This window comes from Syngnathus typhle, linkage group LG22 (genome assembly GCF_033458585.1).
Source record: "Syngnathus typhle isolate RoL2023-S1 ecotype Sweden linkage group LG22, RoL_Styp_1.0, whole genome shotgun sequence".
Lineage (NCBI taxonomy): Eukaryota > Metazoa > Chordata > Actinopteri > Syngnathiformes > Syngnathidae > Syngnathus > Syngnathus typhle.
This window is the reverse complement of record NC_083759.1, coordinates 3755560-3777681: the sequence shown is the minus strand read 5'-3', so window position 1 is coordinate 3777681 and position 22122 is coordinate 3755560. Positions and strand designations below refer to the sequence as shown.

The 22122-nt window shown below is 40.6% G+C and overlaps 5 protein-coding genes across 5 annotated transcripts; 2 read left to right on the top strand and 3 right to left on the bottom strand.

Annotated features, from left to right (window-relative positions):
• Positions 1-237: 237 nt before the first annotated feature.
• On the bottom strand, positions 238-1724 carry sf3b6 (splicing factor 3b, subunit 6). Its single transcript, XM_061270782.1, has 4 exons — positions 1565-1724; positions 1062-1180; positions 819-957; positions 238-673 (listed from the first exon to the last, which is right to left on the bottom strand). The coding sequence occupies exons 1-4, from the start codon at positions 1592-1594 to the stop codon at positions 584-586; spliced, it is 378 nt and encodes a 125-aa protein (XP_061126766.1). The 5' UTR covers positions 1595-1724; the 3' UTR covers positions 238-583.
• A 1258-nt stretch (positions 1725-2982) lies between these two features.
• tdrd6 (tudor domain containing 6) lies at positions 2983-11683 on the top strand. Its single transcript, XM_061270966.1, has 15 exons — positions 2983-8263; positions 8389-8456; positions 8767-8841; positions 8999-9044; positions 9111-9259; positions 9322-9373; positions 9459-9529; positions 9603-9648; positions 9872-9945; positions 10210-10261; positions 10439-10491; positions 10559-10646; positions 10752-10792; positions 10927-10978; positions 11494-11683. Exons 1-15 carry the CDS (start codon positions 2983-2985, stop codon positions 11553-11555), a joined length of 6210 nt encoding a protein of 2069 aa, XP_061126950.1. The 3' UTR covers positions 11556-11683.
• Positions 11677-15554, bottom strand: pla2g7 (phospholipase A2, group VII (platelet-activating factor acetylhydrolase, plasma)). The gene is made up of 11 exons (XM_061271004.1): positions 15185-15554; positions 14660-14785; positions 14428-14578; positions 14208-14301; positions 14056-14124; positions 13460-13625; positions 13265-13378; positions 12901-12992; positions 12492-12662; positions 12271-12419; positions 11677-12194 (listed from the first exon to the last, which is right to left on the bottom strand). The coding sequence occupies exons 1-11, from the start codon at positions 15245-15247 to the stop codon at positions 12094-12096; spliced, it is 1296 nt and encodes a 431-aa protein (XP_061126988.1). The 5' UTR covers positions 15248-15554; the 3' UTR covers positions 11677-12093.
• Positions 15555-15605: 51 nt separating this feature from the next.
• On the top strand, positions 15606-20508 carry ints9 (integrator complex subunit 9). The gene is made up of 17 exons (XM_061271003.1): positions 15606-15735; positions 15943-16070; positions 16182-16242; positions 16338-16400; positions 16547-16686; positions 16800-16886; positions 17014-17134; positions 17211-17345; positions 17404-17515; positions 17605-17785; positions 17860-17920; positions 17984-18155; positions 18250-18374; positions 18695-18862; positions 18988-19086; positions 19228-19365; positions 19614-20508. Exons 1-17 carry the CDS (start codon positions 15727-15729, stop codon positions 19788-19790), a joined length of 1977 nt encoding a protein of 658 aa, XP_061126987.1. The 5' UTR covers positions 15606-15726; the 3' UTR covers positions 19791-20508.
• glrx5 (glutaredoxin 5 homolog (S. cerevisiae)) lies at positions 20266-21672 on the bottom strand. The gene is made up of 2 exons (XM_061271010.1): positions 21239-21672; positions 20266-20865 (listed from the first exon to the last, which is right to left on the bottom strand). Exons 1-2 carry the CDS (start codon positions 21534-21536, stop codon positions 20693-20695), a joined length of 471 nt encoding a protein of 156 aa, XP_061126994.1. The 5' UTR covers positions 21537-21672; the 3' UTR covers positions 20266-20692.
• Positions 21673-22122: the final 450 nt, after the last annotated feature.

Sequence of the window (22122 nt, the reverse complement as noted above, 5' to 3'; positions counted from 1 at the left end):
AAGAATTCTTTTGTAGCATGTATTGTGTTCCCGATGACATGGCTGCACTACACCCTGTGTTGTGATTTAATCTAATAAAAGGAACTCTATGGGCTGTTTTACCTCTCTTTCTCCAACACAGGCGGAAAGACACTCAGGACAGCAAATATTAATCAGGCATTATGTTTCTAAATGACATTAATATAAAGTAAATGACGTTAATATTTTGACTTTAAAATATGTACCAGTAAATGAGTCAATTCTGAGAAAGAACTTTTATTTTACAGACAGTGCAACATAATATCGGTCAAAGCTAATTTAAAGTCAATGATCGCTAAAAAAAGAAGAGGAAACATTCATTTCTAGGTCAAATTGTTACAAAAAAAATCTAAATACAGGTTAAAACCAAGTCTCAGGAGCCAAAACAGCATTCCTGCACTTTATTTCCAATGTAACAATTTTAACCTACGCATAAAAATAACCCCTTATATTAACAGAACACAAATTAAAAAAAAAAAATTGATGTCCACGGTTATGAATGTGAAAGTAGTTGACACAAATTGCAAGGAAAACAGAAAAAAAAAAAAAAGACATTTTATGAATTCTACTTTGGGGGATCTGTGTTGATGCCATATTTTTCTTTTAGGATCTTCAACTGTTCCTCTTTCTTTTTTGTGTCCATTTTCTGGAATGCCTGTAAAAATCACACATGACAAAAAAAAAAAAAAACATGTAAATTAAGATTTAATTACATGCTACAAAGTTAGAAAACAGCAACATCAGGAAATTAAATTATGCTGATTTACAAAATAAGAAAAAAGGAAAAGGCATGCACATACCCGGTTCGCGTTGTAGTACAGAACAACCAAGTAGCGGTTGCAGACGTTGAAGCCTGACAGATGATCGCAAGCATTTTTGGCATCGAAAATATCTTCATAAACCACATAGGCTGTTCCTCTTGATTCCGGTGTGTTACCTCTGAAAACAAAGCGTGCGCAATGAATTCAAGCTGATCCATATCCTTTCTCAAGCTTCTTTCCAGGATGTCGGAGCACTGACTGATTAATACTTGACATACTTACGTTCTGATTTGCCGTATTGGTCCATATTTTCCAAAGATATCATACATTTCCTCCCCTGTGATCTTATAGGGAAGGTTCCTAATGTAGAGGATTCTGTTGACCTCTGGAGGCAGTCGTATCTGCAGATTGACAATCACAGAGTAACATTAGAAGAGCAATCATGCAAACATGGTCATTTACTTGGGTCACAGGTGAATTCGAGGTCACAGGTCAGATCTAAACATGCTAACCATTTGGTCACAGTGGTGCTATAAAAATCAACGTACATATTACAAACATCCCAGTGACGTAATGCTTAATGCGTTAAGGTAAGCATTTCAATAAGTTAGATAAAACTATGAGGGAAAATGAGTTTAGTGAGGTAAATTTACCGATCGGTAGGCCCAACTATGATTGCGTTGATGGGCTATCTAGTTAGCAAACAACGGTGTGCTAAACATTGAGTAACAGGGTGAAACATTTACCTCAAACAATATTAACAAAAACATGAAGTAAACACTTACATTCGCACGTTTCGCTGCTTGCATAGCCATGTTGACTAAGTTTCTTTGTTTTAGTGGGAGAGATTGAAAATGTAGGCTAACAACACTACCGTGTGTACGCCGTCAACTCGAGATTGGAGCGTCGCCTGTTGATGACACACTTCCTGTATCGGATTTGGGCTAGCCTGCCCCCTACAGGGCAAATGAAAATGACGCTTGTTTATAGTTGTTGCTAGTTTAGACACAGTTATTAGTTGCGCACACTTTATATGTGTATGTATTGTTTTGTTTCTTGAATCGTATATTTTAAAAAAAGAAAGAAAGGTAGACAGAAAAAACGTCATTTCCGGCTCGAGAAAAAGTGGGCGTGTCTTCTACTTTTGCGCCTACAATCAGCGTTAAACTAAGGTAGTCATTTTACCTTCGACGTTTTCCAGTTTTAGAAAAGTTGACAGTTTATTCGGACTCCCTTACGCGCAACAGTACAAAAAAAACCATCAACTAAATTAACATTACGGGTGTTATCCGCCACTTTTCGTAGCCTGCTCCTTAATTTAGCGAATTAGCAACTGCGTGGAATTGGGCGGAAGCTCATTGGATGGGACAATCAACGCCATCAGCTACCCGAAAATCTGCGCCATTGCCAAAATAACAACAAAAGGTGAGAAATTCTACATAAGACAACATTCTTTTAAGGTAAATATTTTTTTTAGTGCTTCCCGTTTTTGAAACGTCAGAAGGCGCTTGTAGCCACATTTGTGCTCGTTCGTCACGGGTGAAGCTAATGTAGTTTTACTACCAGAAGGCCGCGCGGAACACGAGCAATGTCGCTGAAATTGACTGTTGGAAAAAGAACCAAATATGACTTTTGGACAACAACAAAAAATACACCTATTGGTCCGCTGCAGAGATTATCGTCATAATGTCTATTTATTGCGATACAGCCTCTGTTTCTGTAGCTCATCATTGTATTTACATGCAGTCAATGCCTCAACGAAATGAAATGCATTCACTCAGTACAATTCCAAATCTTTATTTAGATTGGCAATTATCACAGTAGTACTAAACATTTACAAATATATACAGAGTTGTGCTTATAAATCTACACAAGCAAGCAGAATTTTTGAAATGTGGCATGTTTAGTTTGCTGTAAGTATGTAAGTGGCATGTTTAGTTTGCTGTGAGTATGACTAATCACTGAACTGGCTTATTTTGTTGCTACTGCTTATCTCTATTATATTGTCAATAAATAAATGAATTGGAAAGAAAACAAGTTGTGGGGGGGAAAAAAACGATTTTTATGTTTAATCATGCAGCCCCAACTAATAATCTTAATGTAATCGATTTACAGTATGCACATACATTTTTTCCAGATCATCCGTCGCTCTCACACAACAATTGAAAGTGACAACTGATGACGAGTGAGTGAAACTGCAGCAATGTCATCCATCCCTCCAGCACAAGGCTCTGACGTAACAATCTTGATCACAAAAGTTGACTCGTATCCCGTTTGTACATTCATAGAATTCTGGGCCAAATTTGGCCTGGCTAGTGCCACAGATTATCAATCTCTGGCGGAAAATATTCAATCTCCTGTAAATATATTTCAGGAGTTTGAAGGAAATCCTGGTGACTTGTGCTTAATTCACATCGATGGTACATGGTATAGATCCCGCATCGTCACAAGAAATGGATCCAACTGCCAAGTCTTGCTCATTGACAAAGGGATCACTTGTAGTACTTCCACAAAATTATTGGCTTGGGGAAAGAAGGAGCACTTCCGCCTACCACCTGAAGTGGAGCTTTGTGTGCTTGCCAATATATGGCCACACGCCCCAGAAAACAGATGGTCTCCATTCGCCCTCGAATTCATGCAGACTCTTCGAGGCAAGACAGTAAAAGCACATGTGCAAGATGTACTAGTGAAACCAAGAAAATTTCTTCTGGACATACCATACATAACCGGACAAATGTATGAAATGGGATTAGCAAAGAAACTGGACCCAAGAATGTTCTTGGATTTTGTTCTGTTACCAGATTCTAAAACTGAAGCTGAAAAGTTTCATCAAACCTCCATAGGTGAAATTGAGCAACTACACAAGAAAGATCTGTACATGTTTCCAAAGTTGTCCACCGGAGCTGTGGAGACTGTTGTAGTCACTGAAGTGACCAATCCACAGCGTATCTTCTGTCAGTTGAAGATTTTTACGGAAGAGTTGAAGGGACTCTCGGAGCAAATCACACAGCGCTGCAAGGGCAGGATGGTCGGTTGTACCGTGGGTCCTGAAATGATCGGATTTCCTTGTGCTGCAAGAGCACATGATGGCAATTGGTACCGCTCTCTTCTTCAACAAGTATTTCCAGGAAGCCAACTGGTGGAAGTACTGAATGTTGACTATGGTACAAAACAAGTGGTTCAAATAGAAAATCTAAGACCACTGGCTCCGGAGTTCTTCAAAATGCCCGTTGTGACCTACGTATGCTCACTCCATGGAATTTTTGACAAAGGGGTTGGATGGACGAGCAAGCAGATAAACTACCTCAAATCCCTACTCCTGCACAAGACTCTCATTGCTAAATTCCAGTATCAAAGTATTGCAGAGGGTGTTTACTACGTTACACTCTATGGTGATAAAAATATGAACCTCAACACCATGTTTTGTTCTCAGGAGAACTCTCTGCTGGAAAGCAGAGAAACACTTTGTGATTACCCAACTGGAAATATGACTCACAGCATCCATCATCCACACCAGTTTCAGATTACTGAAGGAATCATGCTACCCTCTGGCCTGACCAATGTGGTTGAAGCTAAGACGGAGAGACTCGACACGGTTGAGAACATTTTACCCGGCTCTTCTCATGTGGCACTCGTTTCTCACGTATCCCACCCAGCCGAGTTTTGGATCCAAATGCAAAACTGTGCAAACGAGCTTGATGAATTAATTGAGAATATTTTCCAGTTGTACAAATCTTCAGACGGTAAACATGTGACGGAAGCACCTGCTCTGGGTGCCTGCTGTGCAGCCAAAGGGTCCGATGGGGATTTCTACAGAGCTATCGTGTTAGAAGTCGGAGAAACAAAAATCAAGGTGTTCTTCATGGATTATGGAGACACAGAAGAGGTTGATGGCAGTGACATCAGAACTCTTCCTGATGCGTTAAAACAAATCCCACGGCTTGCGCTGAAATGTTCCTTGGCAGGCCTCAGGCCAAAAGGTCTCGGATGGAGTTCTTCTGCCATTAAGGTTTTCATCAGAACGATCACAGACAAAATGCTCAATGTCCATGTGATGGAAAAACACAATGATACCTATGTGGTAACATTGACAGACCCCAAGTCCCAAGAAGAAAAAGATATTGGTAGCCTACTGTGTTCTTCTGGCCTTGCCGAATACGACGAGATGAAAACGACATCTCGGATCTCCACTGAAAAATCCGAAACTGGATTCTTGAAAGAAAGTGGGGCTTCTTTTAAGACCCAGGATAAAATCCATTCCCTATCCGAAGACCTTCAAATGGCAAAGTTCAAGGAAAACATGTTTACCGTTGGCAGTATCCTTGATGTCAGTGTGTCGTGCATCGAGAGCCCAAATTCTTTTTGGTGTCAACTCGTGAAATACTCTGACAAGCTACAATCGCTGATGTGCGACATGCAGGCACACTACGCGGACAGTATTTTTGAGCCTCTTCGAGAAACGGCGTGTGTTGTCCAACACCCTCAAAGTGGATATTGGTACAGAGGTCTTGTGATTCGCAAACACCAAACAACTCATGTGACTGTTCTTTTTGTGGACTACGGTCAAACGACGACCGTCCCTCTCCACAACGTGAGAAACATCCGTTGTGAATTCTTAGATCTGCCCAGTCAAGCTTTTCGCTGCGGTCTCTACAACCCCCTGGAGGTCATGTCAGTTGAAAAAAATTGGAACGATAAGGGGAAAGAAAAGTTTCTCAACTTTGTCAAAACAGCTACCTCCAACTTTGTACCTTTAAAGTGTACAGTCTATGCAGTCATGTACAACAAAGAGAAACTAATTGTCAACATTGTGGACCTCGAAACTCCCTTTGAGAGCATTTGCACCAGTATGGCCGAACTCGCCTTTTTCACACCTGGGAGGAAGGTGCACGAACCATCTTACCGTTTGGACACGTACTACCACTCAACACACAACGTCAAGGTCGGAACCGAAGAGCAAGTCACAGTCACGTGTGTAAACAGTGTCGGTCAGTTCTACTGCCAACTTAAGAAGAATGCTGATGCACTGAAGGATCTTAACAAGACGGTCAACAATCTCTGCAATCAACTTGGCAATGTGAAGCCACCAGCGTTATTTCAAAAATTGTGCTTTGCAAAATATACTGACGGGCTGTGGTACAGGGCACAAATCAAGGCCACTCAGCCATCCATCCTGGTTCACTTTGTCGATTACGGCAATACAGCCAAAGTGGACAAATCGGACTTGATTCCGGTGCCCAAAGAGGCCAATGACATCATGTCTGTCCCTGTCCAAGCAGTCATGTGCCGACTCTCTGATGTCCCACTTTATGTTCCCAGAGAGGTGAATAACTGGTTTGAAAAATCTGTGACAGACTGTCAATTCAAAGCACTAGTTTTAGCCAGAGAACCTGATGCGAGTCTCCTGGTTGAACTTTACCACAATGGAACTCAAATCAATTTGAAAATGAAGGACATTTTTCAACTCCAGAAGCTCACTGATCCCTACCAGCATCCGAAAGCTCCTCAGAATGCAAACCGAGGCAAAGAAGCAATGTCCCTTTCTCCTCAAGTCATCCAAAAAGACAATACACCTGACCCCAAACCAGCACATCAAGCGACACGACCTTCAAGAGCGAATTTGCAGACTGAACAGACGGTTAAAAACGCCTCCAAAGAACTGTATCGACCACCAAATCATAGGCAAAATCAGAACAAGCCCATTCGTAATACTGAAAATACAGAAAATCTCACAAACTCAACATTGGACACCAAATCACCACCAAAATACGGCAACCTGCTTCCCCAAAGCGATGATCCAAAACTTCCTAAACTCGAAGACTTGCCCAAGAATTCAATCACATTGGATACGGAAGCAGATGTTTATATTTCACATTACAACAACCCAACAAGTTTCTATGTACAGCTTGTGAGAGAAGAGGATGAAATATTTTCCCTCCAGGACAAGCTTAACGACCCACCATCCACTCCCAAAATCAGCATCACCAAGGTAGATGTAGGTGACCTTGTTCAAGCTGTGTTTCCTGATGATTCCTTGTGGTACCGGGCAGTTGTGAAACAAGTGCTCTCTAATTCTTTGGCTCTTGTAGAGTATGTTGATTTTGGTAACATGGCGGAGTTAGAGTTTTCCAAATTAGCCAAACTCAATCAGGCTTTTGTGCAGTTGCCAAGGTACAGCACGCATTGCATGCTGAGTAAAGCCGAGTCTTTGGAGCCACTTGATGCTGAGGTGGTGTCCACTCTGAAAAACCATATTGGATCAAACGCGGAGAAAATTCTGAAATGTCAGTTTGTCCAGCTGTCCGATGTAAAGTGGCGAGTTACTCTTGAGGATAATGGTGTGCAGGTCACATGTCAGGCACCAGCAGGATGTCCTGACATCCCATCGGACAGTGAGCACGAGATGGAAAACTCAAATTTCAATTCTCTCTGTTATCAACATTTAGAATTGACAGAGGGACAACAGCTTGACGTTTACATCTCTGTTTTTTGTGACGCTCATAAATTTTGGTGTCAGCTCGCCGACTCGCTCGCCCTGGATGAGATATCCGAAAGTCTTTCGGAAATGGGAAACGCGGCTCATGACACACCCGCTCTCTCACCTGGCACACCCTGCATTGCATTTTACGGAGAGGATCAACTTTGGCACCGTGCTGAAGTACTCAGTAAAGATGGAGATGTGCTGTCAGTTGTGTTTGTAGACTATGGAAACACAGCCGAAATTCCCGGCACAGACGTGAGGGAAATAACCCCTGACCTTTTACAAACTCCATTACAGGCATTTCTGTGTAAGCTTGAAGGTTTCGATGAGTCTCATGGCTCCTGGAGTGCTGGAGCTTTCGATGAATTGTTTTCAATTGCACAAGACAAACTCTTGCAGATGACTGTCACCAGAGAAGATGGAAAAAACATGTACGTTGTGAAGTTGGAGTGTGAAGGTCAGAAGTTAAATGAGACTATGAAAAAGTGGTGGATGACCCCCACACTGGAAAATAAACCGGACGTCGGGAAGCACATGCTGGATGAAAAACTCGACTCAATTGATCCGTCTGGCAAGAGAATAGAAAATGAAACCCCTGAGAGTGAAAACTCAGGAGGAGCTGCTCACGTTGGGATGGATCAGAATTATGCTGTAGTCACAAGTACTCCAAAGGACTTTCGAAGCCATCCGAATTGTCTTCACACTTCAATTCTTTCAACTCTGGAAGAAATGTGTGTGTCTGATATTCGGAGCCTAAATGAAACAAGTGAAGAGGTAAACACGGTCGCCACTCTTTTGATTCCTGAGATCGAAACCAGCGTTTCGCAACTTGATAGTGGAATACAAGAAAATGTGTTGCCCCTGAAAACTTTTGAAAAGAACATCGTTGAGAGTGACCAAGACTTCGTTGAGGCCGCGAATGAGTCTGGGATTCCATGGACTCCATTTGAAGTGGCGGATAACCTCGTGTGCGACGGCTCCGTTGTCGAGACCTGTTCTGATGGTAAGTCCTTTCTGTCGGCTTGTGGAAATGCTAGTCGTAAGTGGCTGGTGATTAAAAAAAAAAAGTTCATGTCAAGCCCTGGATGGATGTCACATGTTTGATAATATTGTATGTTGTTTTTCCAGATCCAAATGTTTCGACTGATGACAAGAAAGTTGCAAATCCAGCTATGAGTGGGAAAAATGTGACAATGGTAAATTGTATACTTTGCGTTGAGTGTCTATGGAATATTTTACTGACACATTTTTAGAAGTAATGAATTACTCATGGAAAAGTATAAGAATAATGAAATGTGCTCTAAAGTATTAAACACTATGACCGAGTAAAAACAGAATCATCTGGTTGACTGGTTCTAAAGACTAAGTTCTCATTATCATACTTGCGGATAGTTAACTTATTTAGTTCTATCAATAGATGGGAAAATCTCTTGAGTGGTTCAAACACCCGTTTCAATGCCAATGTCGAGTAATTGACACCAAAATATATTTTGTCACCTTTTAAAGGTCTGTCATGATGCTGTCGTGAACAACGTGGTCCCTGAGGAGACAGCTGTTGACACCTCCGAAGGATGTGAACTGGTATGCTATTTTTTTTTTAAACACTGCACTATAATAATAATATAAAAGTCAATTTTTGATTTCCTGTCAAGTGAAGAACATTATTTTAATGATTAGCAATAAATTCTCATCGACATTTGCGGAGTGAAATACATTGTCCGGTGTTGCTGTCTTGCAGATTCCAAGTGAATCTGTTCTTGTGCCTGTTGTTCAGCAGTTACAAGGTAAGCATTTTTCCTAAACACGGTTGTGCAATAATTTGTAAAGACCACAAAAAAAAAAAAGTCCAGGCACCACTGTATTTAAATTTCTTGATGGTGAATTCTCTCAAGCGTGGGAGCTAACAACGCTGGATATTATTTGTCGAACAGATGCCCCAGAACAGCAAAAGGAAGATGATGTCATCCCACAGCATGAGGATACACACGCAAAAGAAATGGTACTGCCAACTCTCTTTTGTCCCTCTTGCAAATCCTCATGCAATAATCTTTTCTCTTTTAGAACGCTGCTACAATTCAGGATGAGATGTTTTTTGAAGAGAATGCTTCTTCAGGTTTGTCAGCTCCAAATATTAAAACGCAGGAAAACTCCTCATTTAATAGTGTTGTTAAAAGATGGATATTTTATTGCCCACTCAGATCCTCCTCCTTTTGACACTGACATATTCAGCGAGTCACATATCGGCACAGTTTCCGTTCCAGACGTAGCAGTAAGTTCATTTGCACTTTTTAAAATTTTGCTTGTTCGAGAAATGTCATTTAGGTTTTGTTATATTTTTTTAGGGTGCCTTGGCTGAGAAGGTGATCGATTCTGATGAGGTGTTGACAGGTATGATGTGATGAGATTGTCATCCATGAAGCTTTTTGACATGCCATGTGATGATAATCCAGTAGAGAGCAGTATTTCCACCACTGCTGCTACTCTCCAAACTTTGCCAAAAAAAAAAAAAAAAAGTCAAACTGAAGCCCTTACAAAAATCTTAAAGATATGTCCATAATCTTTCTGCCGGAAAAACAAGATTAAATCATCTAACGTCAACTTTGCATTTCAGATCCCGATGAACAGAGTGATGGCGTAATGGCTGCGAGAAATTGTTGTCACATCACTGTGACACGGGAGGAAATGGTATTTTGCATCACACTGAATTTCCACATGACTTGCGTACATATCTGCAGTGTTTTGTTTGTTTCACTCTGCGTTAAAGTCATAAACATGGATGGGTATTTTTTTTTTTTTTTGCAGAGGGCCAAACCAACATGCTAACCTCGACTTGGGTTTATCATTTAGAAATCATGATTAAAAATAGAAAACACAATTTTTACCGGACATTTGTTGCATGTCTTGCACTGTACAAAAGAACATCTAAGATTTATTTAATATTTATTGTAGGTCCCGAATGAAGCCCTGCTTCCTTTTGATTCTCCTATTGAGCAAGTAATTGGTAAGTTATGTGCAATGTTAATGGCACAATATACGTAATGTACTGTATGGACAACCAAAACAGGACTTGACAACTCTTCTTGATGGGATTTTTTTTCTTTCATATTTTGATCAAGATGAACATTTAACACAAGTTCACGCTAATGTTTACATCCAATAATAAAACCTGTCTTGACAGCTCTATCGTTTGACGCGGAGGCAGGATACCACACGCATCTCTGTCCAGACGAGGTAGTTAATATTCGATGAATGAAACCATCTTGAGTCATAACCATACGCTGATGCTCCTACTTTTCAGAAGGATGTTGAGGAGGTGATCTGTCTTATCAAAGACATGTGCTTGGCCGATGGCCACGACAAGCAAGTTTACGAGGCTGCCATGCTCGGTAATAATAGACTTGGATTCTCTATGAAGAGAAACAATGGCGACATGATTAACATAGATCCTCACATGGTTTGTAAAATGTGATGCTAACAATTTCCTGTTGTAGACCAGGAAGAAGAGGTGGACCTGGGGAATTGGGATGACAAGGTAAGATGATTCTCTCAATTGCTCGTTGGAATTCTCAGTGAACGATTGATTTGTTTTCAGTGATAACCAATTATCATAGTTTAAGTTTGTCCCATACCTCTGTGGTGAAAACACAATGTGATTTTTTTCCCAAGGATTCCAGTGATGCGGGAAATGCTGGTCCATCGTCTCCTGATGACAGTGCTGGTAAGTGTAGAGAAAATGTGTTTTTAAAAAAGTATGTTATCACACCTACAGTGAGAAAAGATTCCTCACAAGTCCCCCATGGAAAGTATAAGCGGCTTAAAAAAAATGGATATATCAACTGAATCACGTGAAAAGCAATTTACACGTTTTTTTACTTTTGATATCTGATTTAATAAACTGGCTTTCTTTACAGCAATTGATAACATTGATTAAAGGCATTATTAATTAATGATGGCACGCTGAAATGTCATGCATTTGGATTCAGGCTGCAATTGCCTGTCCCATCACAGGAAATGAATATGGTACAATAAATGTTCAATTAGTTATGGATATAAAGTAATCATTAATTTTAGCCTGACATACTGCAATGTCCTGCTGTCATGTAAAAAACATTTCTCACTTTATTTATGAAATATTTTTAGTACAACTGTAGCCTCAGTCTTTATGGCCATTACTTTAGCACACATTGTGTTTTTTGTCAGTGATCATGATATGATTATTTTTTATTTTTTTAGGTGATGTCTTGTCAGACCCAATTCAGCTGCCTGTGGTCGTTAAGGATGAGACAGAGGAGTGAGAGCCAATACATTTTGTTCTTGAAGTTTTCTGTGTTTGGTGTTTGAGAGTAGCACAAATGTTATTAGTAAATGTTTTGGTTTGAACTTTCCTTTTTGGTTAATGAGCATTGAAAATAAGACTTTTGATTACAAAACTGGTTTATTATAGTGTGCACAAAAAAATAGACTACAGTAAATAAAATAAAGGCCGAAAGTTCAACATACATTTTTATATGTACTGTACAATTATTCACAGTTCCTCCTCATTGATACATAGAGCCACATTTTGTTTATTGATTTGGCTCATGATTTTAAAAAAAAAAATGTTCACATGCATACACACCAAATATGATGGTTGACTTTTGGAGGAGCTATGCGAGGTTTCAGTAACACAACACAAACTATTACAGGACATATTTAGATTTTTTTTTTTTAAATTAAAATGCTGGGGAATTTAAAGAGATAAATAATACTTTGAAGAGGTCAGTTATGTTCATAAAGAAACTTTACTTTGCTTAACATTGTGGGGTCATCTCAAGTGTTCACAGGGGCTTAATGTCAAATGGCTGACTGAAGCAAAGGGACATTAGTTCCTGGAATGAGGTTTTCGTCATTCCCTTCAATCAGATGGTCCCACTGATTAAAGTTCTTTTTCAAACCTTGGAGGAAAAAAAACAACAATTTCAGACACTATTCACATTTGAACTAACAGGTTTTGGTTAAGATTAGTCTTACCCAGGTGCCGTTGCAGAAATGCGAGCGATGCTTTGTTTGAGAGGTCGATCCCAATTGCTGGGTCGATGTCACCTCTGAGCTTCATCAACTTGCCGATTAAGTTCCCTGCCAGAAAGGTGAAGTCTGGGAAAGACTGGTGCACTGACCCTCTGAAGGAACAAATGCAGCAAAATCCATCAGAAAAGAAATCGCCGCTAAGTGTTGTTTTCTACTCATGCTACCTGATGGTCATCATTTTTCTCTCGATGTCCGACGAGTCCAACATCTTGATACGCTTAATGTTTGCTGGCCAGTGGAACTTCTCAGAGTTGATAAAAAAGATGGGTTGATTCACTTGGGGGAAGATTTCATCTTTTAACGGGAACATCCAGGCATCCAGCGCGACAGCACACCTAAAAAGGTAGATCAAGATAGAAGAGCAAGGATGCAAAACAATATATTTTTAACATGATTTCAAAAAACTCCTTATTGTGTTTATTGTTATTTAGGGCAGGTATGATGCAGTTGGAAGAAGCATGGAGAGAAGATTATGGGCCTCTCACCAAATGTCAGCTGTGATAGGATCCAACTTATGGCCTTTTTGAAGGTAAGTAATATAGCAAATTAATAGATGTGAGGAACTACACTTACTTGAATTTTGCCTCTCGGGCTAGCGCTTCGATGACTGTCGCTCCCCCAAAAGAATGGCCCATTATAGCTACTCTGCCAAGATCCATTGAGTTCTGTATTGAGCAGGACATTTTGATACAAGGTATCACACAAAAATCAACTATGTAAAGCAATTAGGATTTAAAATATACAGTATTCCCACAGAAACCATTGAAATTGACACCTAAAACTATTAATGTGAATTAAATCCATGTTACATAAAACATTGTGGTGGCTTAACTTTTAATTGACACAGAAATGGTAACATTCATGCATAGCCAACAAAAAAGTCCTTGACCTAAGCATTATGAAGATGCTAATAAAAAAAATAAAAAAATTAAGTTACCTCCAAAGTCTTCCAGTCAAATTGTGTCTGCAAAACATTTTCCATGGGAATCCCTGAGTTTATGTCCGCAAGTTTCTGAAGTGCACGGATGCATTCATCAGCCCTCTGTTGTACCTGGAAAAGACAGAAGGTTCTTAAGCCTTACTAATCAAAACCAACTTTGTATATTTCACCGCTCCAGATGTCTGAGCATACTTGCTGATATCTGAGGGGGAATTCTTGCTCCCCTTGTTGCAGACTCCTGTAGTACATCCACTCCCTCACCAGGGTGTCTGTGAGGGACGTTTTCAAGGAATTTTCATTGGTTGTCTCCATTTTGCACTTTTGTTGTAAAGTAAATGTGGCTGAGGCAGATTGGTCTCTGCGGGAGAGAGATAGGAAGGCACTTTTGTTTTTTCCTTGACAAACTTCACTATAATCCAAAGAGTAACACTACATTTGAGTGCTCGGTCACATGCTCCTCCAACTGATCAAAATCACATGTGTGCACAAGACAGATCAAATGTGGGCTGCAAATGTGCACCAAGAATAGATTTCCTAAAAATATTCCATTACACAACACAATTAAAATAGACCGCATATTGCTGATTCATGACATTGAAGAAGTTCCAATCTACATGGTTCATTTGTGAATTTCCTGTATCCATGTTCACTATCAGGATCACTGGAAAGAGGGATGTTTAAAAAAAAAAGATAGATAACCATGCTGTAAATTTGCACTACTTGAATGAACTATTTTTAGTCAGAGTTGTAGACGGTGATAATAAGTTAAATGTACAGTGTACACATACCTGTGTTCCACAGAGGCCACAATGAAGCCTTGAGAGGCTAGTTCTGTACATATACAAGAATATAAAGTCCTAAAAAAAAAAGGGAGGGAAAAAAAACAACTCAGATCATTCCTAAAGAAATTACATGTGTCAAATTCAAACAAGGATAATACCTGAAGGCCCCCAAACCATGTGAGAAGATAACTACTGGGCATTTTTCATTTGCACTAAATGGAGCGTCCAAGTAGGCTGGAATCTTAAATGACCCTGGGGAAAAAAATCATGTTCATCCATGGCCACTCTCGAGGTTTAAGATTTTGAAAATAAATTTATTTGAAAGACAAAGTGTAATAGTGAATAGGCTTAAATTTGCTATATGTCATAATGAATTACCAAAGAGGAAGTTGAATATTCTTTCACCAAAAGTCCTGTTGATTTTCATAAAGTCTGCCAGTCCGTTAAAGTACTCAATGCTCGGAATCCAGTTTGGCGACTCTGATGCGTCCGTCTTCTGGCAAGGATAGTAAAGGCGGAAGAAGCTGCCCTGTTGCCAACACAAATCCAGAGATATATTACCATAAAAATAATCACACTGGCTGTTGTTCTTCCTCATCTTGAACTTTACCTGCACTGTGTGATCCATCATAAAGTCAGTACATCCTGCCGCATTTGGGCCCTTGGGTGGAGGGATTTCCAGGTTGTTACAGAACACATTTCCCATATCTGATTCTTTTAATTTTACACCTCTGAACTGTGGACAAAATTAGGATATGGATTGTGTCATGTTAAAAGGATATACGTATTTTATATGCAAGAAAACAAGTATTGCTACATGAAACAGGTGATGACATGTTTAGGAATTTGGCCATCATAAGTTGGAAACTCCTAATAAACAACCAACAAAGATCCATGATTTTATATTAAATATGACATAAAAGTTTATAAATCCACGTAGCTTTGTAAACGGAGACATGATTGATACCGTTACAACTAAACTGGATATACGAACTACAATGAAGGATAAACTCAAGTAAAGTTTGAATTTAGAAGAAATAGAGGGAAGTACTGTCCTTTAAAAATAAAAAATAAACGGACACTAACGTTTGGTTAAGGCAGGGACAACGATCTTGAAACAAAAGTGACAGCTTACCTGGCGAGGTAAATCCTGATCGAATACTACTGGGCAAAGTTTCCACAATCCATGTCGCAACATTCAAATGACTTGACTTTGTCCAGTTCGAAATGTGAGTCACGAAGGAGTGGTTTTGACAGGTTCGAATCCCCTAACCCACGACTCCAGCATCGGAAGCCTTACAATAAAATCATAACTCTTTCGGAACTCGTACTACCCGCACCGTTATAAACATAGTGTACGATTCGAATTATAAACGTCTCTATACAGTTAGATGCATTTAGCCCGTCTAAATATTACATTGTTCACATCCGTAGATTCATACTAAACTACATGCCAGCGTAAACAATGCACGAGCGTAACGTAACTACACTAAATACCGGAAGTATGACTAACACTGTAAGCCTGCATTCTCCCGGCAGGCGATAGGTAGCGCTATTGCGCCTGGCGTTTGTATACATTTGCCCAATTAAGCCATCGAAGAAGAAAATGGTTCTAGGCTGAAGTATTACCCATACACTTTTCCTTCCTATGCTTATGGTGTACTTATTGGTTCAAAAATGAAATTGGTAAGTAATAAGTATTGTTTGTGTGATAAACTGACTGAATAGAGTAGAATTACTGCCATGGCGTACCAGGTGTTGTTAGTTTAGCACCTAAAAGCCACAACATTCATGTTTGGAGCTCTGAAGATGTTGCCGTTTTAATATGCTACCGCTCTAGACTTGTTTTCTGGGCAATTGATTTTTTTTTTCCTTCTGATTTGTTTCTATTAGTATTGTCTGTCTGGTCATCCTACACTACCCTGCAATGTACTCAAATTTAAATCGACCACTATCATGCTGGATTGTGGACTGGACACCACGTCTGTCCTCCACTTCTTGCCTCTTCCACTTGTGCATAGGTGAGTGATATTGTCAGGCTATTGTTTCTTTGTTGAGTATATTCTCCACTGATTTTGTGATAGTTAACATTTTAAATAACAGTAGTACAATATACTATTTCCCACTTCCAGCCAAAGACTCTCAAAGCTACCAGGTTGGAGCGCTAAAGATGGAACAATAAACTTGGAAAAGGTGCATTCTGACTAATGTTTGTCTTTGTCTTAGTTTTGTGCTGTCAGATTATTTGTGGACTGTGAAATGACTCTCTCACATACTGATATTTCCAGGAGCTGAAAGAGTGTGCCGGCAGAGTGTTTGTGGACTCACAGCCGGAGTTCTGTCTCCCTGAGGTAATGCATTAGAATTTGTTTGTATGCAAACTTTAATGGGTTTTTGGGGGCAGGTGAGGTCCTGCTCCATATTAAATAATAATAATAGGGGATGTAAATAAGCTTCATTTATGATCCCCCTCCTCCTCCCGCTAAATAAATAACAGAGGGAACTGCTGGACTTATCAACCATCGACGTCATCCTGATCTCCAACTACCACTGTATGATGGCCCTGCCCTACATCACAGAAAACACAGGCTTCACTGGCACAGTGTATGCCACAGAGCCCACCCTGCAGATAGGAAGGTAAAAAGACATTATATTACTTTATATATTTTTGAGGTTTAAATTGCTTCTGTAAATATAAATTCTAGTTGTTTGTGTTTTTTTTTTTGTTTGTTTTTTTTTTTTTTGTTCAGACTGCTGATGGAAGAGCTAGTGAAGTTCATGGAAAGAGTTCCCAAGGCTCAGTCTGCCACCTCCTGGAAGAAAAAGGAAATACAAAGGCATCTTGCTTTTTTTTTTTCCTTCCTTCTGGCATTTGCTTTATGTTCTCCAAAAAAATTAGATTGCTGTTATTCATTTTTCTGCATACTCATATACGTGGAGTTCATTTTGAATTTTATTTACAAGGTTGCTTCCTGGTCCACTAAAGGATGCTGTTGATGTTTGGACGTGGAAACGAAGCTACGGTATGCAGGAGGTCAACTCAGCCCTCAGCAAAGTGCAGCTTGTTGGATATTCACAGAAAGTGGTAGGAAGCTGTCTTCATTTTTGTCATCCAAGCGTGCGTTTACACATACTCATGCACATTTTTTTTTCATCTTCAGGAGTTGTTTGGGGCTGTACAAATCTCCCCATTAAGCTCTGGCTACTCATTGGGCAGCTCCAACTGGACCATCCAGTCCCATCATGAGAAAGTGTCCTACGTGTCCGGGTCGTCCCTCCTCACCACGCACCCACAGGTAGGCAGTAAACCATTCCGCTGTGGTCGGAAGCTAAGTAGTCTTTCTTCTTCCTCAGCCGATGGACCAAAGTTCCCTGAAGAACAGTGACGTTCTCATTCTGACAGGCCTCACCCAGATGCCCACTGCCAACCCTGACGGCATGCTGGGAGAATTCTGCAGCAATTTAGGTTGGCTGAAATGTGCCGACTAGCTACTTTGTGGCGCAGCAAAGACGCATCTTGCGATGATTGAATTATTTGTCACGTGTGCCTTGCAGCCATGACCATTCGCGCCGGTGGCAATGTGCTTGTGCCGTGTTATTCTTCTGGGGTGATTTATGACCTGCTCGAGTGTCTGTACCAGTTCATCGACAGTGCCAACCTGGGTACCACCCCCTTCTACTTTATCTCCCCTGTCGCCAACAGCTCCCTGGAGTTCTCTCAAATCTTTGCCGAGTGGTGAGAACATGGACAGTTTTGTTTTCTGCACCTAGCACATAGGCTCACTTTGATTTTTCTTCTTATAATTTTAGGCTCTGTCACAACAAGCAGTCTAAAGTGTATCTACCGGAGCCCCCATTCCCCCATGCAGAGGTACGGCCTTGCGTAACAATAATGACACGTTATGTCGAAAAATGGCACCCGTGTGTTTTTCAGTTGATCCAAAGCAACAAGCTGAAACACTACCCCAGCATTCACGGTGACTTCAGCAGTGACTTCCGCCAACCGTGCGTGGTATTCACCGGCCATCCCTCCCTGCGCTTCGGTGATGTGGTCCACTTCATGGAGCTGTGGGGCAAATCCAGCTTGAATACCATCATCTTCACCGGTGACGAGCAAAATTTGCAAACATGCCATTCATTTAAGCAGTACTGCTTTTAAGAATACTCGAAGATAAAATTGTTGTTCGTTTGTGCCGACAGAACCTGACTTCTCCTACTTGGATGCTTTGGCCCCCTACCAGCCACTGGCCATGAAGTGTGTTTACTGTCCCATTGACACGCGTCTTAACTTCCACCAAGTTTCAAAGCTGCTCAAGGAGGTCCAGGTAAGACCACCATAGTGAGGTTTTAAAAAAATGCTGTACAGTTTTAAAACAATGTATATGCACAGATTTCTGCAACATCAGACAGACTTGATCACAAAATAATATTGAATTGTCTTAAAATACACAAAACCGTCCAACACAAACCCTCAACAGTTTCAAGAGTAACTTCCAACTGTTTACCACAAAACAACACCCCATCACTATTGTGTACTACCTCAATTGCTGTTAAAGAAAATACCCAAACTAGTGGAACACCTATAGCCTATTAAAAGTTTTAATGACACAGAAAAAAAAAACTTTACTGGCCTGTCTCCCCGTAGCCTGTCCACGTGGTATGTCCCGAGCAGTACACTCAGCCTCCAATGACCCAGTCGCATCGGTCCGATCTGATGCTGGAGCTGCAACCCCCTCCCATGGCCTACAGGCGCTGCTCCGTCCTCAGCCTGCCCTTCAGGCGACGTTATGAGCGCGTCTATCTTCTACCTGAGGTGAGACGGACTAGTCGTGAGGCAATATGTTCTACTGAATCAACTAGTATTCATTTAACTGGTACTAAGCACAAGTCAAGAGCGGGCACTTTTGAAATATTCACATATCTGCCTTTGTTCCCTAGCTGGCTAATTCGCTGGTGCCCGCCGAGGTCAAACCTGGCATCTCCGTGGCAACCGTCTCAGCCATGTTGCATTCAAAAGACAACAAGCACACACTGTTGGTAAGTCCACCATTACAAAGTGTTCACTCTCAACACCTTTGTTTTTGCACAAAAGATGAGAAAGCAGGTGCAAGGCATGTCAATATTGGAAGTTTTATTGCAACTGCAATACAGGTTATATTCCCATTTTTGCATTACCAGTCAGTTCCAAAGCCTCCTCCAGCGCCCCCTACCAAGAAGAGGAAACGAGTGATGGAGGAGCCCCCAGCGGGTCAAGTGCCCAAACCCCTGCTCACAGGAGCTGTACCTCTGGAAGCCTTCCTTGCAACTTTGCAAAAGGTTGGATTTATTATCTTACACTTCATTTGGAGTAGGAATGTTACAAAGGAGTGTTGGGCCAAAGTAAAAAGAGAATTGTATGCCCTGCAATTAAAAGTGTAAATATGTGGGAATAAACTTGTGTGTTCAAGATTATTATTTTTTAATACTTATTTAATATTCATTAAGGGTGAGAGGAATGTGGAATGTTTTGGACATGGCAAAAGTTCAATTTAACAACACAAATGGTGAATTGTGCACTTTTACAGCATGGCATCACAGAGGTCAAAGTGGAGGAGACGGCAGACGGACACATCCTGCACTTGCAGGCGGAGGACACGCTAATTCAGCTGGAAGAGGACGGCACACACATTGTGTGCGACAACAACGAGCCTCTGCGCACGACACTGCGAGACCTGGTGCTGCGCTTCTTGCAGAAAATCTGAAAGGTTACTCTAAATTTTTACTGTCTTCGCTGTAAAGACCATAGATTTTGGTAAAATAGTATTTTGTAAATAAGAACTGTTTGGATAACCTTGTGTATTGATATGATGCAATACTTGCAGGTGTTGACATTGCTCAAAAAAGATTTTTCACACTAGATATTTTAATGATGACTCAGCTAAAATACATTTGATCATGATATAAATGTACACTATATTACAATGTACCACTGCTGTAGTAATTCAAGTGTTGGGCAGCAGATAAGCTTTAGTGAGTGATTGTCCAATATTCCAAGCTTTTAGCTTACACACTTCAACTGCAAAAATAGCACAAGTGATTCATCTGCAAGACCCAAAATTGGTGTGGGTTATTTGTTGCGTTTCAGCGGGTCTTTACTCAAAAAACAGAGGGTGTGCATTTTGCGTGGAGGAAACAAAACAGTTGTTGCGCCACATAGACATTGTCACAAGCGGTACATTGTAAAATCATTCTGGCAATATTCATTTAATTCAATAAGTAACAATTCAAGACAGGATTGCCCCTTCTTTATACAAACCTACATGGATGTTTTCTAGTGTGATGTCATTGCTGTCTGTCTGGTCCAACATGAACAATATTGTCAAGTCATCCTGAGGAAGTCCAGGTTTTAGGTATTAAAGCTACAGTGACATAGGTAAAAAAAAAAAAGTTTTACTCAGGATGCCGTGATGAGACATTCAACATTTTATGTGGACTCTAACTTATTTAAAAGATTCCATGTCCCGTAAGGGAAGCTCAGACAGTAATCGAATCACATCTATTGTCAGTCAGAAGAGTCAATTTTGTCTTTAGTGTGCAACACGGAAGATTCAACCAAGTAAATGTGTCCTCTCTTTTTAAGCACGTTTAAGTTCATCTTCCTCCTCTACTTGGAGTCTTTCTCAGCATCCAGTAGTGCAGACTGGAACCCCAACTTCTTTAGCTCCTCCACCAGATCGCCATTCTGGTGCATCTGGAGGAGGATGTCACAGCCTCCCACAAACTCTCCGTTGAAGTAGACCTGAGGGATCGTTGGCCAGTTGGAGAACGCTTTGATTCCTGTTGGCCGCAAAAAGACATCGGTTTAACTTTCCAATAGATGTCAACAACATATGATGTGGAGCAGTGACAATTGAAGCCTTTTGCCAAACTCCTCTGAAACAACTTGATGTATTTTGCACGTCTGATTCAGAGCACCACACCCGATGGTGCTTCTGCAAAATGCTGATAAGTAACTCGAGGTTGACGTTTGGCCCGTTTAGCCAGGAACGTTGATGACGTCAAAACCGACTCCGGACGTCGACGCTGTAGTATTTACAGTGGAACCGGAAACTACGACGATTAGATTAAATAACGATGAGTCATTCAGATTCGAACAAAAAATAAACTGTTAAAATAATTTCACTTGTTGCTGTTATCTAAATGTGCTGACCTTCTCTAAGCTGCTCGTCCGCCAACACATTGTACGCAGCGTAGTCGTCCACTCCGTGCATCCGCAGAATCTGGACCACGGCGTTACTAAAACCGCACATAGGCTGTTCCGGGGTCCCCTTCATAAAAACCACCACCTTGTCCTTCTTCACCATGTCGCCAAGGTCTTTCGGGAGGTTCGACGCCACGCACAAGAGCCGCTGAGAGGCCGTCCACAGGCGTCCTTCGGCTTGTCCGGGTAGAGAGTACGCTGCTCCGAACCGCAGACACCGAGAAGTATACCTTATTAAGCTATTCATGCTTCTTATTCGCCTTTAAATTAAAATACAACAAATGACGAGACTAATGTGAGTATTTCCCTTCGACAACTAGAGTTCACTGACTACTAAGTAAAACTCAACCTTGTCACCGAAAGGCGGGACTACAATGTCTGTTGTTCATTGGTTGGAAGATACGTCGATCATTTTTGTTACGCAAATATATTATTTAAAAAAAGTTTGGAACGAGAAACAAAGATTAAATAAAGTGGCTATATTAAAAATAAGCCAAAAAACAGTCACTCGATGTAAAGATATGATAGCAATCGTGTCAAGATAACATACAAAAACAAATGCATACAACTTCCGGGTCACCCGAGCAAGAAAGCATAAATGCTGGCAGCATTGTAAATTCAAACGTTTTCAATGTTGGCCAATTATGACATTTCAAATTAAAAACAGAATAATTTTATACAATGAAATTGTGAAAATAAATTATTAGAAAGGCATCATAACGTAATCCGCGAGAGACACAAGCATACGACGGCCTGTCGTTATTTTTAAACAAATGTTTATGTATATACAAATATTGAAATGTAAATTTAACATTCACTGAATATGTTATTCG

Excerpts from the sequence above, each read along its gene's own strand:
- sf3b6 (XM_061270782.1), bottom strand. The coding sequence starts at position 1,594 with ATGGCTATGCAAGCAGCGAAACGTGCGAAT. Across the intron at positions 1,181-1,564 it reads AAGCAGCGAAACGTGCGAAT|ATACGACTGCCTCCAGAGGT; the intron begins GTAAGTGTTTAC and ends GTCAATCTGCAG. Across the intron at positions 958-1,061 it reads CCAATACGGCAAATCAGAAC|AGGTAACACACCGGAATCAA; the intron begins GTAAGTATGTCA and ends CTTTGTTTTCAG.
- tdrd6 (XM_061270966.1), top strand. The coding sequence starts at position 2,983 with ATGTCATCCATCCCTCCAGCACAAGGCTCTGACGTAACAATCTTGATC. Across the intron at positions 9,649-9,871 it reads TTCTGATGAGGTGTTGACAG|ATCCCGATGAACAGAGTGAT; the intron begins GTATGATGTGAT and ends TTTGCATTTCAG. Across the intron at positions 10,492-10,558 it reads CGCATCTCTGTCCAGACGAG|AAGGATGTTGAGGAGGTGAT; the intron begins GTAGTTAATATT and ends CCTACTTTTCAG.
- pla2g7 (XM_061271004.1), bottom strand. The coding sequence starts at position 15,247 with ATGTTGCGACATGGATTGTGGAAACTTTGCCCAGTAGTATTCGATCAG. Across the intron at positions 14,579-14,659 it reads TGATGGATCACACAGTGCAG|GGCAGCTTCTTCCGCCTTTA; the intron begins GTAAAGTTCAAG and ends TGTTGGCAACAG. Across the intron at positions 12,195-12,270 it reads ATTTCTGCAACGGCACCTGG|GTTTGAAAAAGAACTTTAAT; the intron begins GTAAGACTAATC and ends TTTTCCTCCAAG.
- ints9 (XM_061271003.1), top strand. Across the intron at positions 16,071-16,181 it reads CCTCTTCCACTTGTGCATAG|CCAAAGACTCTCAAAGCTAC; the intron begins GTGAGTGATATT and ends TCCCACTTCCAG. Across the intron at positions 17,786-17,859 it reads TCTCAAATCTTTGCCGAGTG|GCTCTGTCACAACAAGCAGT; the intron begins GTGAGAACATGG and ends TTATAATTTTAG.
- glrx5 (XM_061271010.1), bottom strand. The coding sequence starts at position 21,536 with ATGAATAGCTTAATAAGGTATACTTCTCGGTGTCTGCGGTTCGGAGCA. Across the intron at positions 20,866-21,238 it reads GGACGAGCAGCTTAGAGAAG|GAATCAAAGCGTTCTCCAAC; the intron begins GTCAGCACATTT and ends TGCGGCCAACAG.